General features: G+C 40.9%; 1 protein-coding gene and 1 long non-coding RNA gene across 3 annotated transcripts in view; one reads left to right on the top strand and one right to left on the bottom strand.

Moving 5' to 3' along the window:
• LOC110530943 (dihydropyrimidine dehydrogenase [NADP(+)]) overlaps positions 1–18,347 on the bottom strand; it is a 131,749-nt gene that overhangs the window by 106,908 nt on the left and 6,494 nt on the right. The window contains exons 2-3 of the mRNA XM_036985742.2: positions 13,702–13,812; positions 7,851–7,933 (exon numbers count right to left, since the gene is read on the bottom strand). Coding sequence (XP_036841637.2) covers positions 7,851–7,933; positions 13,702–13,812 — 194 coding nt within the window. The remainder of the gene's footprint in view (positions 1–7,850; positions 7,934–13,701; positions 13,813–18,347) is intronic.
• LOC149982036 (uncharacterized) lies at positions 9,827–17,280 on the top strand. Of its 2 annotated transcripts, none has more exons than XR_016482484.1 (3): positions 9,827–10,026; positions 16,035–16,577; positions 16,703–17,280. It is a non-coding gene; the product is annotated as an uncharacterized LOC149982036 (long non-coding RNA). The 2 variants fall into 2 exon arrangements; XR_016482485.1 differs by having other exon boundaries at positions 9,857–9,986; positions 16,703–17,240.

Raw genomic sequence — 18,347 nt, 5'->3', positions numbered from 1 at the left:
CATTTTGATTCCCTGTGTTTTGGGAACGTAACTTTTTTGTGAGCACCCTGTGGTGCGTTGGTGCGATTAAAAGACGCGCAGCATTGAACTCTCTGTCTCCTGCATTTGACTCCACACCCACGACACCCGGAGCATTACAAAAGGGGTATCCACATACTTTTGTATATACAGCAACAATTAAAAGTTTGGACACACCTTTATTTTTACTATTTTCTACATTGTAGAATAATAGTGAAGACATCAACACTATGAAATATCACATATGGAATCATGTAGCAACCAAAAATGTGTTAAACAAATAAATATATTTGAGATTCTTCAATGTAGCCTCCATTTAACTTGATGACAGCTTTGCACACTCTTGGCATTCTCTCAACCTGGAATGCATTTCAATTAACAGGTAATCTTGTTAATCCCACCACAGTGTCCGATTTCAAATAGGCTTTACAGGGAAAGCACCACAAACAATTATGTTAGGTCAGTGCCAAGTCACAAAAACACACACAGCCATTTTTCCAGCCAAAGAGTGGAATCACAAAAATCAGAAAAAGAGAGAGAATTAATCACTAACCTTTGATGATCTTCATCAGATGACACTCATAGGACTTCATGTTACACAACACATGTATGTTTTGTTCGATAAAGTTAATATTTATATCAAAAATCTCAGTATACATTGGTGCGTTATGTTCAGTAGTTCCAAAAACATCCGGTGATTTTGCAGAGAGCCACAATTTACAGAAATACTCATTAATAAATGTTGATGAAAATACAAGTGTTATGCATGGATTTAAAGATATACTTCTCCTTAATGCAACCACTGTGTCAGATTTCAAAAAAGCTTTACGGAAAAAGCAAACCATGCAATAATCTGAGTACGGCGCTCAGACAACAAATACATATATCTGCCATGTTGGAGTCAGCAGAAGTCAGAAATAACATTATAAATATTCACTTACCTTTGATGATTTTCATCAGAATGCACTCCCAGGAATCCCAGTTCCACAATAAATGTTTGTATTGTTCGATGATGTCCATCATTTATGTTCAAATAGCTACTTTTGTTAGCGCGTTTGGTAAACAAATCAAAACTCACGACGCACGTGAGACCAGACAACTAGTTGCAGACGAAATGTCAAAAAGTTTGTTACAGTCCGTAGAAACTTGTCAAACGAAGTATAGAATCAATCTTTAGGATGTTTTTTAACATACAACTTCAATAATATTCCAACCGGATAATTATTTTGTCTTCAGAAAAGCAAAGGAACGGGAGCTACCTCTCATGTGAATGCGTGTGACCAGCACGTGACTGCTGGCAGACCTCTGACTCAATCCCCTCTCATTCGGCCCCCCTTCATAGTAGAAGCCTCAAACAAGTTTCTAAAGACTGTTGACATCTAGTAGAAGCCTTAGGAAGTGCAACATGACCAATATCCCACTGTATCTTCAATAGGGGCTGAGTTGAATATCGACCAACCTCAGATTTCCTACTCCCTGGTTGGATTTTTTTCTCGGGTTTTTGCCTGCCATATGAGTTCTGTTATACTCACAGACATCAGTCAAACAGTTTTAGAAACTTCAGAGTGTTTTCTATTCAATACTACTAATATTATGCATATATTAGGAAAAATGACTGAGGAGCAGGAAGTTTACTCTGGGCACCTTATTCATCCAAGCTACTCAATACTGCCCTCAGCCATAAGAAGTTAAAAAGTTAATTTGTGGAATTTCTATCCTTCTGAATGTGCTTGAGCCACTCAGTTGTGTTGTGAGAAGGTAGGGTTGGTATGCAGAAGATAGCCCTATTTGGTAAAATACCAATTCCATATTATGGCAAAAACAGCTCAAAAAAGCAAAGAAAAACAATAGTTCATCATTACTTTAAGACATGAAGGTCAGTCAATACAGGACATTTCAAGAACTTTGAAAGTTTCTTAAAGTGCAGTCACAAAAAAACAATCAAGCGGTATGATGGCTCTCATGAGGACCGTCACAGGACAGGAATACCCAGAGTTACCTCTGCTGCAGAGGATAATTTCAGTAGTGTGACCAGCCTCAGAAATGGCAGCCCAAATAAATGCTTCACAGAGTTCAAGTAACTGACACATCTCAACTTCAACTGTTCAAAGGAGATTGCGTGAATCAGGCCTTCATGGCTGAATTGCTGCAAAGAAAGCACTACTAAAAGACACAAATAATAAGAAGAGACTTGCTTGGGCCAAGAAACACAATCAATGGACATAAGACCAGTGGGAATCTGTCCTTTGGTCTGATGAGTCCAAATTTGAGATTTTTGGTTCCAACCGCCATGGCTTTGTGAGACGCGGAGTAGGTGAACAGATGATCTCCGCATGTGTGGTTCCCACCGTCAGACATGGAGGAGGAGTTATGGTGTGCGCTTAGTGGGACTAGCATTTGTTTTTCAACAGGACAACAACCCAACACACCTCCAGGCTGTGGAATGACTATTTAACCAAGAAGGAGAGTGATGGAGTGCTGCATCAGATGACCTGACCTCCACAATCAACGACCTCAACTCAATTACGATAGTTCGGGATGAGTTGGACTGCAGAGTGAAGAAAAAACAGCCAACAAGTGCTCAGCATATGTGGGAACTCCTTCAAGACTGTTGGAAAATAATTCCAGGTGAAGCTGGTTGAGAGAATGTCAAGAGTGTGCAAAGCTGTCATCAAGGCAAAGGGTGGCTACTTTGAAGAATATGAAATATAATTAGACTTGTTTAACAATTTTTTACTACGTGATTCCATATGTGTTATTTAATAGTTTTGACGTCTTCACTATTATTTTACAATTTAGAAAATAGTAAAAAATAAAGAAAAAGCCTTGAATGAGTAGGTGTGTCCAAACCTTTGACTGGTACTGTAAGTATGCAGACCATTTACGCAATACTTTGTTGAAGCACCTTTGGCAGCGATTACAGCCTTGAGTCTTCTTGGGTATGGCGCTACAAGCTTAGCACACCTGTATTTGGCGAGTTTCTCCAATTCTTCTCTACAGATCCTCTCAAGCTCTGTCATGTTGGATAGGGAGCATCGCTGCACAGCTATTTTCACGTCTCTCCAGATATGTTAGATCGGGTTCAAGTCTGGGCTCAGGCTAGGCCACACAAGGACATTCAGAGACTTGTCCCGAAGCCAGTCCTGCATTGTCTTGGCTGTGTGCTTAAGGTCATTGTCCTGTTGCAAGGTGAGTCTTCGCCCCAGTCTGAGGTCCTGAGCGATCTGGAGCAGGTTTTCATCAAGGATCTCTCTGTTCTTAGCTCCGTTCATCTTTCCCTTGATCTTGACTAGTCTCTAAGTCCCTGCCGCTGAAAAACTTCCCCACAGCATGATGCTGCTGCCACCATGCTTCACTGCAGGGATGGTGCCAGGTTTCCTCCAGACGTGATGCTTGGTATTCAGGCCAAAGAGTTCAATCTTGGTTTCATCAGATAATCTTCGTTCTCATGGTCTGAGAGTCTTTACGTGCCTTTTGGAAAACTCCAAGCGGGCTGTCATGTGCCTTTTACTGAGGAGTGGCTTCCGTCTGGCCACTCTACCAAAAAAAAGGCTTGATTTGTTGGAGTGCTGCAGAGATGGCTGTGCTTCTGGTTCTCCCATCTCCACAGAGGAACTCTGGAGCTCTGTCAAAGTGACCATCGGATTATTGGTCACATCCCTGACCAAGGCCCTTCTCCCTCGATTGCTCAGTATGGCCCGAGCGGCCAGCTCTAGGAAGGGTCTTGGTGGTTCCAAACTTGTTCCATTTAAGAATGATGGAGGCCACTGTATTCTTGGGGACCTTCAATGTTGCAGACATTTTTTAGTACCCTTCCCCAGATCTGCGCATCGACATAATCCTGTCTGAGTTCTACGGACAATTTCTTTGACTTCCTGACTTGGTTTTTGATCTGACATGCATTGTCAACTGTGGGACCTTATATACTGTAGACAGGTGTGTGCCTTTCCAAATCATGTCCAATCAATAGCATTTACCACAAGTGGACTCCAATCAAGGTGTAGAAACATCTCAAGGATGATCAATGGAAACAGGATGCACCTGAGCAACATTTTGAGTATCATAGCAAAAGGTCTAAATACTTATGTAAATAAGGTATTTCTTCTTTTTTTTTTAAATCAGTTTTCGGTTCATCATTATGGGGGATTGTGTGTACATTGATGAAATCCATTTTGAATTCATTTTAGAACAAGGCTGTAGTGTAACGTAACAAAATGTTGAATAAGTAAAGGGGTGTGAATACTCCCACGACTGTTATAATTAGTGACATAAAATGCAATTACAATGAGCTTTTTGCTTTAGCTCCATCTGCACATGACAGAGAAGATCTAGGCTCACGTGAGGAAGTAAGCCGTCTGGCATGAGAGACTCGTTGGGAGGGAGACTAGAGCAGACCCCAGAAGTTCTGACTGAGTGCATATTTGAGCGCCTCAGGACGGTCCACTTACTTTCTGCTGTGGAATCCTGCGATTTCATTGGGGGGTAGTTCCCCCGCATAGCAGCCAAAACAATCCAAGCAATGTTTGTACGGCTGGGCACCCTGCTGCTGTTGCTAGCAGAGTCACTGAGTGGTAGAGTAGTAAGTAACTGAACACAGCTTGTTTTGAACAATATAGTTTTCAAACAGAAATATGTGCACATTTACCACACTTATGTGCATTTAAAACAATCTATGAATGATATAATACTGTACATCAAGGGTTGGATCCATTTCAGGGAACAGAATCAAAATACAGAAAATAACAAAATGATTTGTGGAACAGAACCCGAACTGAAAGTGATCTATTCTGTTCCGGGAACAGAACTGTTATTTTAAAAGCATGGGAACCAGTTATTATCGCTACTTTACATTCCAGACATTCATTTCCAGTCCCACAAAAATTGCAACAGTGCATCTATGCAAAGCCCTCACTCTGTCATTCAGAAAGGTATACCAGCATCTGCTTGTCAGCCCGAAATGTTGTGCCAGTGGGTGTGTGTGTTTGTGTAAGCTACCTCCCCCTCCCCTCTGAAGCACAGCCTCCTGACAACGTTACAAGCGTAATTCAGAAATTAGGGAGATGTTTAATTAGAGAAGAATGGATTTACTTTTTCAATGCTAATTAAGGATAATATAGTTATCATGTTTCACATTGGATTTCTTAACCACGATACAAAAAGGTAAGACGTGTTTTGAATTCTAGTGTTGCTCTACACACAAAAGCCTGTTAGTTAGCTAGCTAACGTTTGCTCTTGTCCAATGGTAAACCAACTCGGAAGTTCAAAGATTTTCAAAGTTCCTCAATAGAAGCTGCTCTGCCATAGGTATAATTCTGTGGGCCAAATTCAGACAATGCATGTCAAAACATGATGCCCTGCGCTTCAAAGCAAGCTTCCTCCATCCTCTCTCGTTCTCTACTCACCCTCAAAATGTTAGTTGCATCTCACGCTCTACACTGTGACTGACAGCACAGTGTGTGTGTGTTTTTCTTTTGTGATTAAACCATGCTGTTATTGCAAAATACAATTTGCTCTTAATGACTTCTCTATACAGATTAAATCACTTACCCTCTACAGAGCAAGCTCTATCAGCACTGATTGGTGGAGTAAATTAATGTTGAGCTAAATTGTAAAAATACACTACCGGTCAAAGGTTTTAGAACATCTACTCATTGCAGTCGCAGTAAACCATCAAGCGCTATTACGAAAATGGCTCTCATGAGGACCGCCACAGGAATGGAAGACCCAGAGTTACCTCTGCTGCAGAGGATAACTTCATTAGAGATACCAGCCTCAGGTGGAAATGTGTCCTTTGGTCTGGAGTCCAAATTTGAGATTTTTGGTTCCAACCGCCGTGTCTTTGTGAGACTCGGTGTTGGTGAACGGATGTGTATTTCCCACCGTAAAGCATGGAGGAGGAGGAGGAGTTATGGTGTGGGGGTGCTTTGCTGGTGACACTATCTCTGATTTGGCTACTTTGAAGAATATAAAATATATTTTGATTTGTTTAACACTTTTTTGGTTACGATTCCATATGTGTTATTTCATAGTTTTAATGTCTTCACTGTTATTCTACAATGTAGTAAATAGTACAAATAAAGAAAAACCCTTGAATGAGTAGGTGTTCTAAAACTTTGGACCGGTAGTGTATATATATACTTCAGAGGTTTTAAAAGGAACAGAAAGGAACGATATAAACCGGTACTGTTTCTGGTTCAAACCGGTTCATAACTTTAATTGCAGTGGAATGGAACAAAAAAAAGAATGGTTCTGTTCAGAACAAAACTATTGGGGAAAATATGATGTTCCAACCCCTGCTGTATACATCACTTCCTGGATCCTGGATGACTCAACATAAGTAATGAGAACAGGATGTCAGCAAGCTGCAGCAGTCCGTGGCCACTGACAACACACCCCACCAGCCCTACCACCCACCCACCCTCCCACTCAACCCCTCATCTCCTACCCTAGGAGGTACACGCACACACACACACACACACACACACACACATACACACACACACACACACACACACACACACACACACACACACACCCTCCTTACCCTAGGAGGAACACTCCCCGTCCCCTCCCTCTCCGACTCTCCAGCCCTTCCTTTGCCTTTTACTGTGATCGTGTTGAGATAAAGGCACGGGCTGGACTTTGATGTCAGACGTTATTAGCTGTCAGGGAACCTGCATCTTTCACTAGCATTGCAGGGGCCCTCGCCCGCTCTCACATGTAGGGAATAGTGGGGTATGTTGAGCCATTTTTTTTTACATTAAGCATCACTCTGTCAAGGCAAATATAGTATTCTTTCTAATAAAGATATCTACATTTATTTTTTAGGATGTTGTCTATACCTGGAAATAATCAGAGTTCATGTAAACATAATAGTGTTGAAAACATAGCTCAGAACATAGAAAACATAGTGGACAAGGTAAGTTGAGCCGTAACAACCCAACTGACCTTACAACTATGCTGGCTGTGTTGACTCAGCAAACAGAGGGAAGCATAGACCAACAGAATAAAGTTCACTTTCACTGTTTCAAAATAGTTCCGAAAGGTATTGATCAAACACACTCTGTTAAAAGAACTAGTGTCATCTTGTTTCAAACCTGTGAATCTTATTGGCTGCTCAAACAGAACTCACAATGATAAAATCTTAACCGTATACAGTACTTTATTCTAGTAAAATGGCTTATGGAACCATTATTATAATTATTATATTTCAGTACAGTCTATCTATATGTATGTTTTGGTCATGTAATGTACTTCTACTTATGACAGACTTTGAGATGTATGCATGTTATTTGTCACTGTGGAATTAAATCGGTCCTTGATGTAGCTAGCCATGTGGTAAAGCAAACATCTTCAGACAAGAGAACAGATTGGCAATCTTGTCACAATGTCAAAGGTCTCCCTCCTGTGATTTCCAATGACTGCTAAATAAATCTTCAGCTCTAATTGCAAACACCCTTATGAGTCAACGCTTAAAGTACTCCAATACTGCCTGGGGACTCCCATAAGCATTATTTTCTAGCGAGCAGCAACAAATGAAACATTTACATTTTTTCCCAGCGTGCAGCCAGGCTTGGCGTTTCCTGTGTTTAAGAGCCAAGACGCTGGCCTCGGGGGAGGCCTCCCCTTCAGACAAATGCACCCCTCCGAGAGGGAGAGGCTGAATGGTGGCTATGAAACTCATTTGTTCCTCCAATAATGAGGAATGACTTAGAACCCACCCCCACCCCCCACCCCCCATCCCCATCCTTCCATCACCACTCCTGTCATGGCAACGGGGACGTTTCCATGGTGATCCCCCCTCCTCTCTTCTCCTCGCTTCCTCCTCTCACCTGAACGCCTCGCGGAGTGCCCCCCGTTCGCTCAAAGTCGTGTGCTTGATGTCGTCGAAGTTGTTCTCCAACTTGACGCAGCTCTGGAGAGAGAGAGAGAGAGAGAGAGAGAGAGAGAGAGAGAGAGAGATTCTATATTAAATACTGTAGCATGATGAGATGACGAGTCCATCCTTTGAAACAGAGCCATGAAAATACTATAACAGCTGAACACATTCTAAACTAATACATTACCATAGAGATTAACTACGATTTATATATATGACCTTAGGAGGATTAGACCACTGACTAATGCACTATAGCTACAGACCTCTTATGAATTACAAGCATTTCACTGCACTCCCATTAACATTTGCTAACCATATGTATGTGACAAATTAAATGTGATTTGATTTGATTTAAATTCCCTGTTTCAAATAAGGAGGATTAATTTGTGCTATTTAACATGGTAACACGACACGGTTTACATTATCTGGGGGGATTTTTTATTGAGATCCATTTTATAACGTATACAAAGTCCACCATACGCCGTTTCCTTCATCCAATAGCCTAATACAGTTCAGGCCCAGACTCAGTTCACTGACTTAATCCTCTTGATGACGCACAATGGGAGAAAAGACTTGAGAGAGAAACCCTTCAAGTAAATACAGCCATCACACTAGGCCCATTTTTGATTAAAGAGCAGGGAGAAGTTTGTGTAGGGAGTGGAGAGGAGTTGCGTAGGGAGTGGAGAGGAGTTGTGTAGGGAGTGGAGAGGAGTTGCGTAGGGAGTGGGGTGGGAGACTTTATAAAGCTAATGCATATATCATTTTCTTCCTCCTGTCTCCTACCATTAAAAACACCGGAGGCACTCGGGTAATCGATATGCACGGTGCCTAGTGAAAGTCTACACACCCCTTGCATAGTCTTCACATTTTGCTGCCTTAAATCTAAACAGGGATCAAATTACATCCCCCCCCCCCCCCCCCCCCCCCAGACTACACAAGATACCCCATAATACCAAAGCGAAGACACGTTTTTAGAAAATGTTGGAAATGTATTACAAATAAAAAACAGAAATACCTTATTTCCATAAGCATTCAGACAATTTGCTATGAGACTTGAAATTGAGCTCAGGTGTATCCTGTTTCCATTGATCATCCTTGAGATGTTTCTACAACTTTTTGGAGTCCACCTGTGGTAAATTCAATTGATGTGACATGATTTGGAAAGGCTCACACCTGTCTATATAAGGTCCCACAGTTGACAGTGCATGTCAGAGCAAAAAACAAGTTCGAAGGAATTTTCCGTAGAGCTCCGAGACCGGATTGTATCGAGCCACAGATCTGGGGAAGGGTACCAATCAATTTCTGCAGGGTTGAAATTGGCTTCCATCATCCATTCTTCTTAAATGGAAGAAGTTTGGATCAACCAAGACCCTTCCTAGAGCTGGCTGCTTGTCCAAACTGAGCAATCAAGGGAAGAAGGGCCTTTTTCAGGGAGATGACATGGTCACTCTGACTGAGCTCCAGAGTTCCTCTGTGGAGATGGGAGAACCTTTCAGGACAACCATCAATCAGGCCTTTATGGTAGAGTGACCAGACGGAACCCACTCCTCAGTGAAAGGCACATGACAGCCCACTTGGAATTTGCCAAGAGGCACCTAAAAGACTCAGACCATGAGAAACAAGATTCTCTGGTCGGATGAAACCAAGATTGAACTCTTTGGCCTGAATGCCAAGCGTCACGTCTGGAGGAAACCTGCCAACATCCATGTATGAAGCATGGTGGCAGCAGCATCATGCTGTGGGGATGTTTTTCAGCGGCAGGGACTGGGAGACTATTCAGGATCAAGGGAAATAATAACGGAGCAAAGTACAGAGATTGATGAAAACCTGCTACAGAGAGCTCAGAACCTCAGACTGGGGCAAAGTTTCACCTTCCAACAGGGCAATGACCCTAAGCACATAGCCAAGTCAACGCAGGACTGGCTTCGAGACAAGTCTCTGAATGTTCTTGTGTGGCCCAGCCGGAGCCGGGACCGATCAAACATCTCTGGAGAGACCAGAAAATAGCTGTGAAGCAACGCTCCCCATCCAACCTGACAGAGCTTGAAAGGATCTGCAGAGAGGAATGGGAGAAACTCCCCAAATACAGGTGTGCCAAGCTTGTAGTGTCATACCCAAGAAGACTCGAGGTACTAAGTAAAGGGTCTGAATACTTATGTAAATGTTATATTTCAGTTAAAATGTTTGTAGAAATGTGCAAAATTTTAGGTTGATGAGGTGGTTGATGAGGGAAAAAAACGATTTAATCCATTTTAGAATAAGGTTGTAACATAACAAAATGTGGAAAAAGTAATGGGGTCTGAATACTTTCCAAATGCACTGTTCGTCCGTTGTTTTTGTCAAAATTGCTCAAGCTCAGTAAATTTGGTTGGGAATCATTAAATGGACAGCTATATTCAAACATTGTCTCTGGGTTACACTCTGTGTTGTGTTGTATAGGATTTGACCCAAATCTGTAGTTTTTAAATCAGAATAAAAAGTGAATATTTCTACTGTGTTGTCTTGCCGTATTACTTAACGGTCTTGATGCAAACAGAATGGAAGATTTAGAGTGTTTTTTTAACACAGGCTAGAGTGAATGCAATATTGTTGATCCATTTGTATTTCTAAGTATTGTGGTGGCAGCATCATGTTATGAGTCTGCTTGTCACCAGCAGGGACTGAGGAGTTTGTTAGGAGCAAAATAAATATGAAAGGAGCAAAGCCCAGGTAAACCCCCCCTAACTCATCTGAAGACCTAACCCTGGGATAGAAGTTAATTTTTTTCTGCGGGACAATTACACACATTTGAATGGCAAAGAGGTGTGGAGTGTTTCTGAATGGTCCAGACTCCGCCCCGACTTAAATCTGCAAACAAGGTTTGAATATTGCTGCCCATCAATGATTCCCAACCAACTGAGCTTGAGGAATTCTGATAAAAAACAATGGATATACAGTGAGGTCTGACATTATTGACAACCTTGATAAAGATGAGTGAAAATGACTGTATATCATTCAAATACTGAACTGTATTGTATGCAAGAAATGAAAGTGAAATTCAAATCAAATGTTATGTCACATGCCCTAACCCTTAACCATCAATGCAGTTTAAAGAAAAAATAAGAGTGAAGACAAATATTTACTAAATAAACTAAATAAATAAATATTAGAGCAACAATAAAATCACAATAACGAGGCTATGTACAGGGAGTACCGAGTCAATGTGCGGGGTTACAGGTTAGTTGAGGTAATTGAGGTAATATGTACATATAGGTAAGGGTAAAGTGACGATCAAATCAAATTTTATTTGTCACACGTGCCGAACACAATAGGTGGAGTAGACCTTACCGTGAAATGCTTACTGACGAGCCTTTAACCAACCAATGCAGTTCAAGAAATAGAGTTAAGAAAATATTTACTAAAATTATATTATTTTATACTAATACAATTGCTTGGAGAAAGAGACTTTGTTTAACAAGTAATATAATATTTGTTGCGAAAAGGTAGGGGTCAAAATGATTGACACCCCTGTTTTCAATACCTTTCAATAACTCACCTTGCGAGGATAATGGCACTGAGCCTTTTTCTAAACTTTTATATGAGATTGGAGAACACATTGGGATGGAGCTTAGAACAGTCCTCCATACAGAATCCTTCCAGATCCTTGAAATCCTTTGTCTGCTCTTATGGACTTCCCTCTTCAATTCAAACCACAGGTTTTCAATGGATTTCAAGTCCTGGAACGAGATTGCCACTGCAAAATGTTGATTTTTTTTGTGACCAATTAAACATTTCTTTGTGGATTTTGACGTGTTCTTGGGGTGATTGTGTTGCTGGAAGATCCACTTGCGGCCAAGTTTCAGCCTACTGCCAGAGGCAACAAGGTTTTTGGCTAACATATCCTGGTACTGGGTAAAGTTCATGATGTCATTGACCTCAGCAAAGGCCCCAGGACCAGTGGAAGGATATTAGCCCCATAACATCAAAGCTCCACCACCATATTTTACAGTATGTATGGGGTTCTTTTCTGCTCATGCATTCTCTTTTCGACTCCAAACCCACCACTAGTGTGTGTGGCCAAAGTGCTCTATTTTCATGTCGTCCAACAAATGTAAATGGCTGGAGTTTGCTAAACGGCATTGACACTTGGATACGAACCGGTGCTCTGGTCAGATGACTTGAAAATAGAGCTCACTGTGTTGCTCTAAGATTCGTTTTTTTGGATGGTAGAATGATATTTAAAATTATTCACAGCTGTATTGGCTGCCAAAGGTGCTTCACCAAGTATAAACTCAAGGCTGTGAAGACGTACGCAATCAATACATCCTCATTTAGTATTTAGTATTAGTATTTAGTATTTAATATTAGTAAGCGATAGGAAAATGTTCTAGAATTGTTCTTTCACTTTGAAAATGTGGAGTAGGTTGTGTACATCGATAAGGGGGAAAAAAAATCTAATTTAATCCATTGTTAGATTTTCTTTCCTACCCCACATTCAAAGTGTAATATATTGAGCTTTGTCGTGGTGCTGCTAGGAATAACATTAAAAGCTGCGTTAACAGTACTTCAATTGTGACTATTATATTATGTTTGTGCTTTAGGATGAACTAATAATAACGTGTTTGGAAAAATCAACACCAAAACACTCCATGTGTTCCCGTTCAAACATCTTGTTGCTCTCGCTCTCTCATTCCCTTCCCTCAGGGAACCCATATTAGTCTGCATATTGTAATCAGCTGTTTTGGAGGGTCCTGCTATTGCTGTGCTATCCTGTTATGGCAGGTAGAGATTTTCTTCCCATGTGCAATTACCTCCCCCCCCCCCCCCAATCAACCTTGCCCTCTGACCTCTTGGATAACACAATGAATACACTTGCCAGTCTGCCTTAATAGAATTAGCCCTTACAAAACCAACACCTCTGTGACATCTCGCCCGGGGGGGTTACAAAGAGGCACAAGCTTTTCATTTAAAAAAAAAAAAACATTGCCAATGCCAATTTAACATGTTGAGAGTGAAGTGCGGTGGACAGCTGAAAAGGCTGTAATGTTTATGATTTAGGGCTTGATTCTGTAAAGTCTAACATGTTAGCCGAGCTCATTTGTGCTATACAATACAATATACTGTAATTACATTTCCAATTACAACCGCCAGCACAGGTCGCCACTGGGATAACCAATGACATTTTCACTGAAATTACCAGTGTTGCATTTATAGTCTGCAAAGGATTTGTCTAATCCAACATCTAGAGACCCTATTATTAATAATTAGACAAAATGCTTAGTGTTGGGAATTGCCGACATAATATAAGCATCTTATTAATATGGGTTTCTATGGAAACGAGATTGTTCTATTTATTAGAACAATCGCCATACGGCAGAGGGGAAAAGCATAAAAAATGTGAATTTGAAAATGGTTTTGAGCCTTGACTGAGGCTGGAGCTATGAGACGATAAGCAGAGGAAATGTGCAATATTTAACCGATTTAGGGCAGCAGCTGCTGGGTATGGTCTTTCTGATTCATGTCCCATTAAAGCTGATACTTCAGGCTGTTGATAGGCACTCCAAAATATTTCAATGAGGACTGAAGAGGGAAGCGTGACATTAAGAATGATTGGGATATGAATGTAACTACATCATCGGATCAGGGCTTTTTTTTCTCACTAAGTGACCTCTCCAGAAAAAACTTTGGGCCCTAGTTATTTTTCCTGGGCCTACAGTTTTTTCTGGGGTGGGTCACAGGGTCAGGAAAAATGTCTGGCCCTAGAGATGAACATGGAGCATAATGAAAAACAGTTTGTATAGAGGAAGGAAAGATGTCAGACTTACATCACAGCTCTTCTCTGGGTTTCTCTTCCAGTGTTTCCTTTCTGTCTTCTTGGCGCCCGTTGAGTGGATGGCAGCGTGGGTCTGCACCCTCGGGTTCAGAGACAGGATACTCTGTGGCACATTGAGCATGGCTCATTAACACAGGGCGGCTTATTGACCCAACACACTATTGTGAAATAGACAATTCGTGTCTGATTCACAATAAGCTGTGAGAGTGGGTTGCAACACCACAAAGGTCTCAGTCTTGAGTGGGTTTGAGAGTAGTACATGTGAGGAAATGCAGGTTATATTGGAAGAAACAGAGACGTAAAAAGGAGAGAGCATTGAGGCACATAGGAATTGTTTTAGGCCGAATCGTTAATGGTAAGAAGGATTTTTTGTGTGTGTTTTAGTATAGCATATGTTTACCTTTAGGCTACATGTTTATATGGAGAGAAAATGTCAATTTCTACACTAAAAAAAAAATCATAAAGTAAATCATTTTAAAATGTAGCCTGTGACACTTTGCTTCTTGAAGGTCCAATATCTTGAAAACTTGACTGCTGACATGCAAAATATTATGGGACTGTATCAACAGTGGACTAATACAAAAATGCTCAAAGACAGTTCTTTAATCGATTTTCCCTTTAACACTGATTGTGCTAAAACACCATCGGATTGTAATATCAACCTGTATTAATTACACAACACATTCATCTAATCCATAATTCCCAAGCAGGCAAATGCACCGTGAAACAAGACCCACATTGAGGCTGAGTACTAGATTCTCATCCTGTGAGGTATCGTTCTCTGACACCCATTGCCCATTGATTCACGGTTGCCAGTCAAATGATCATGGTATGAGCAAGTCTTTCAAGATGGACACAAATGTAGAGCAGGGTCCTCTGTTCAGATGGCAAACACAATTAACAGCCAAGCTAACTGAGGGAGAGGAGGGAAGTGGGGGGCATAAACAGAAAAGGAAACAGCTATCACTGGCACACTAATACTCATGTCATGCTCTTTGTAGGGTGAAGGGGAACCATGTCTGCATTAGTTTCAGTACACACGACTAGCACAATCAGATAAAGGGAAGAACAGAAAGGCCAAGCGCAAATTGAAATGAGCCACTTTTGGTCCTGGTGCTGAACTGAGACTTGAAGGCAGCTTGTGAGGCGGGTGCCAGCCGGATAATACCATTAAAGCTTGAAACACAAAGCAAGCAGATCCAAGATGTCATTCAACAGAGACCCGCATACCAATGAACTCGGATGAAAGCCCTACAGCTCTTAGTACGTTTATAAGTAGAGTGTAAATTGTGGTACGCTGTTATCAAATGTTTCAGAAATAACTTTTTTGTCTTGTCAATGTCTGAATGTTTTTCAGGTCATGACACACACAACAACAATGAAACGGGGCTGCTATCTGCAAGTTATTTTCTTTCTTAGGTTTCAGTGGGGGAATGAACAGGTCAGCCAAACCTGAAGCAACAAGTTGCACTTCAGTGAGAAACTGAAGTGAATCTATTATTAAAGCCACTATCAATGTATGTCAGGGACGTATAGAGAGTACACGCTGTATTCTGCCTATGGCACAGTGCCTGTTGTGTGGAAACAGTTGCATTATCTTGAGATGCGGGGCATTTGTTGTATTCTTTATCAGACTTTGCCTATGATTCAAGTTTCATTCATTTCTATAGTTAGGCTACACCCTAAAAACACCAGAAAATGAACCAAGCACAGTTATGAAAATAGCTTTCATTAATATTATATGATATTGATAACAGCCCTCTATTTTATTAAAGAGTAAGAATACATTATCAAACAAATAATTTGGGGAAGTGTCTTGCTATGCCTTTAGGGTAGAGAAAACCATTCCCGCAGGAGGAATCCAGATACAATTTTAAACACAATTATATTCTCCTTTCCTCGCAGTCCCATGAGGAGCAGTGGAGGCTGACTTTATCAGTCTCCACTGATCACACCCGGCACCCACATCACTAATTCCACAGAGTCAGTAAAATCACAATCACACACTGCAGAAATTAGGAAGCGATGTCAGCCGTTTAGCAGTGGTATTTAAACTCTGGACTGCTGATGCTAATGTTTCGGCCATTGAGCGGCTTGAAGCCACCAATCGGCCATATTGGCACTCCATAGTAGGAGCAGTCCTCCATAGGAATGAATGGAATTCTACAGTATTTCAAATAAATGCTTCAAGGACAAAATCATAAGTATTTAAGTATTTTTTTGTTATTGTAGTGGGAACAGTAACATTAACATTATCTCAGAATGCCATTTCGCATCGATTGTATAATAATGCTAAAATATATGTATCTGGAACTTGTCTTTCAGCATCAGTAGAACACGCCTGACTCTCCTCCACCAGTCAAACCCAAGAAGAATGGTCTAATGCCTCCCATCAAAAAGAGAGCTGGCCCATGCAAGCAAAGGCAGCAGCGCAGTCATCAACGACAGTACATGCACCATTTCTTCACCAACTACGAAATTGGGGAAATACGTGTGCACCTGAATTGCGAGTGCACCTGAATTGCGATAACTGCAGTGGCCAAAACAATAACAAGTTTGTGCTCTGGTATTGTGCCTGGCGGACAATGCACAAGCTCCACCGCAGTCTGGACCTTCACTTCCTGATCACAGGCCACACCAAGTTTGCCCCCGACTGGTGCTTCGGCCTCATCAAGCAGCGCTTCAGAAAGAACAGAGTGAACACTGTCTGAGATTGCTGTTGTTGTGAAGGACAGCACTGTGACAGGGGTCAACATCCCACAGCTGGTTGGACTGGAGGATGGTACGGTGCTGGTGGAAAGCTACGGCTGGCAACAACACTCCGTACTTCAGGCCGCTGCCACAGATCAAGCAGTACCAGCACTTCAGGTGAAAATAATTTTCATTGCATTGCATGAGGTTATTCTTCTTATCTAAACTTGTGAGGTGAATTGATGTTGTGCAGGATTGTAATGCCTTCTGATTTGTTGTTGTTGTTATTCCCTGTTTTACAGCTTTGTAGCCTGGTGTTGTCGCCAAGGAGATTTCGGACTGTCGGGACCAGGTTTCAGCTGCTGCGCAACGCTGACATCCTTCCTCCCATAGATGACATCCTTCCTCCCATAGTCTCCCATAGACCTGTACAAGCACGACCTGAACTGGACACAGCTAGACAAACTTATATTTTTGAGAAGATCAGGGAGTTTTGCAACTAAGTCAAGGGCAGGACAGAAACAGGCTCCCCGAATATAGATTCCCTTGTTCATTCGTGGTTCGGACGGACCAGTCATCAGCACTATCTGCAGTGCCTCTATTCAAATGACTCTCTCCTAACACGTAAGTTGTTGCTACACTTTTTTTTGTTATCCTGCTGCTCAGCCACTTTACCCCTGATTTTATGCATATACAGTAACTACATCGTCCATCACTGATATCGTTATTGATATTGTTCTTGTACATACTGTATAGTTGATTTTGACGTGATCTATTTCTGATATTGCGATTATGCAAGTAACCATTTGGCTGTACCGTTTAAACCTTCTGTAGAGACCCATCCACTTAGCAAGACTTCTAAATATAAAATGAATATTGATATGTGTGGACGTAACATGATTTTGTGACATACCACAACAATATCAAGTGTCCACCACATAAATATATGGTGCATCCACATAAATATATGGTGCATCCACATAAATATATGGTGAATCCACATAAATATATGGTGCATCCACATAAATATATGGCGCATCCACATAAATATATGGTGCATCCACATAAATATATGGTGAATCCACATAAATATATGGTGAATCCACATAAATATATGGTGAATCCACATAAATATATGGTGAATCCACATAAATATATGGTGCATCCACATAAATATATGGTGAATCCACATAAATATATGGTGCATCCACCTAAATATATGGTGAATCCACATAAATATATGGTGCATCCACATAAATATATGGTGAATCCACATAAATATATGGTGAATCCACATAAATATATGGTGCATCCACATAAATATATGGTGAATCCACATAAATATATGGTGCATCCACATAAATATATGGTGAATCCACATAAATATATGGTGCATCCACATAAATATATGGTGAATCCACATAAATATATGGTGAATCCACATAAATATATGGTGCATCCACATAAATATATGGTGCATCCACATAAATATATGGTGCATCCACATAAATATATGGTGAATCCACATAAATATATGGTGCATCCACATAAATATATGGTGAATCCACATAAATATATGGTGCATCCACATAAATATATGGTGAATCCACATAAATATATGGTGCATCCACATAAATATATGGCGCATCCACATAAATATATGGTGCATCCACATAAATATATGGTGAATCCACATAAATATATGGTGCATCCACATAAATATATGGTGCATCCACATAAATATATGGTGCATGCATTTGTTTATGTACACCTCACTCAGGTTTCAACTCAGGTTGCATGGCCTTAACTTATGTATGGAATACTATGTGATAAGTGCGTGTGTAACAGTATATAAAGTATACTAATGTACTGGTGTGAAGGCATTTGGGCAGTGGTCAAATACTTTTAAGTACTACTTCATTTTTTTTGGGGGGGGGGGGGGGGTAT

Source organism: Oncorhynchus mykiss, chromosome 8 (assembly GCF_057628025.1).
Source record: "Oncorhynchus mykiss isolate SJ-2025 chromosome 8, ASM5762802v1, whole genome shotgun sequence".
Classification (NCBI taxonomy): domain Eukaryota; kingdom Metazoa; phylum Chordata; class Actinopteri; order Salmoniformes; family Salmonidae; genus Oncorhynchus; species Oncorhynchus mykiss.
The sequence above is the reverse complement of the archived record's forward strand: the minus strand, read 5'-3'. Positions and strand labels throughout refer to the sequence as shown.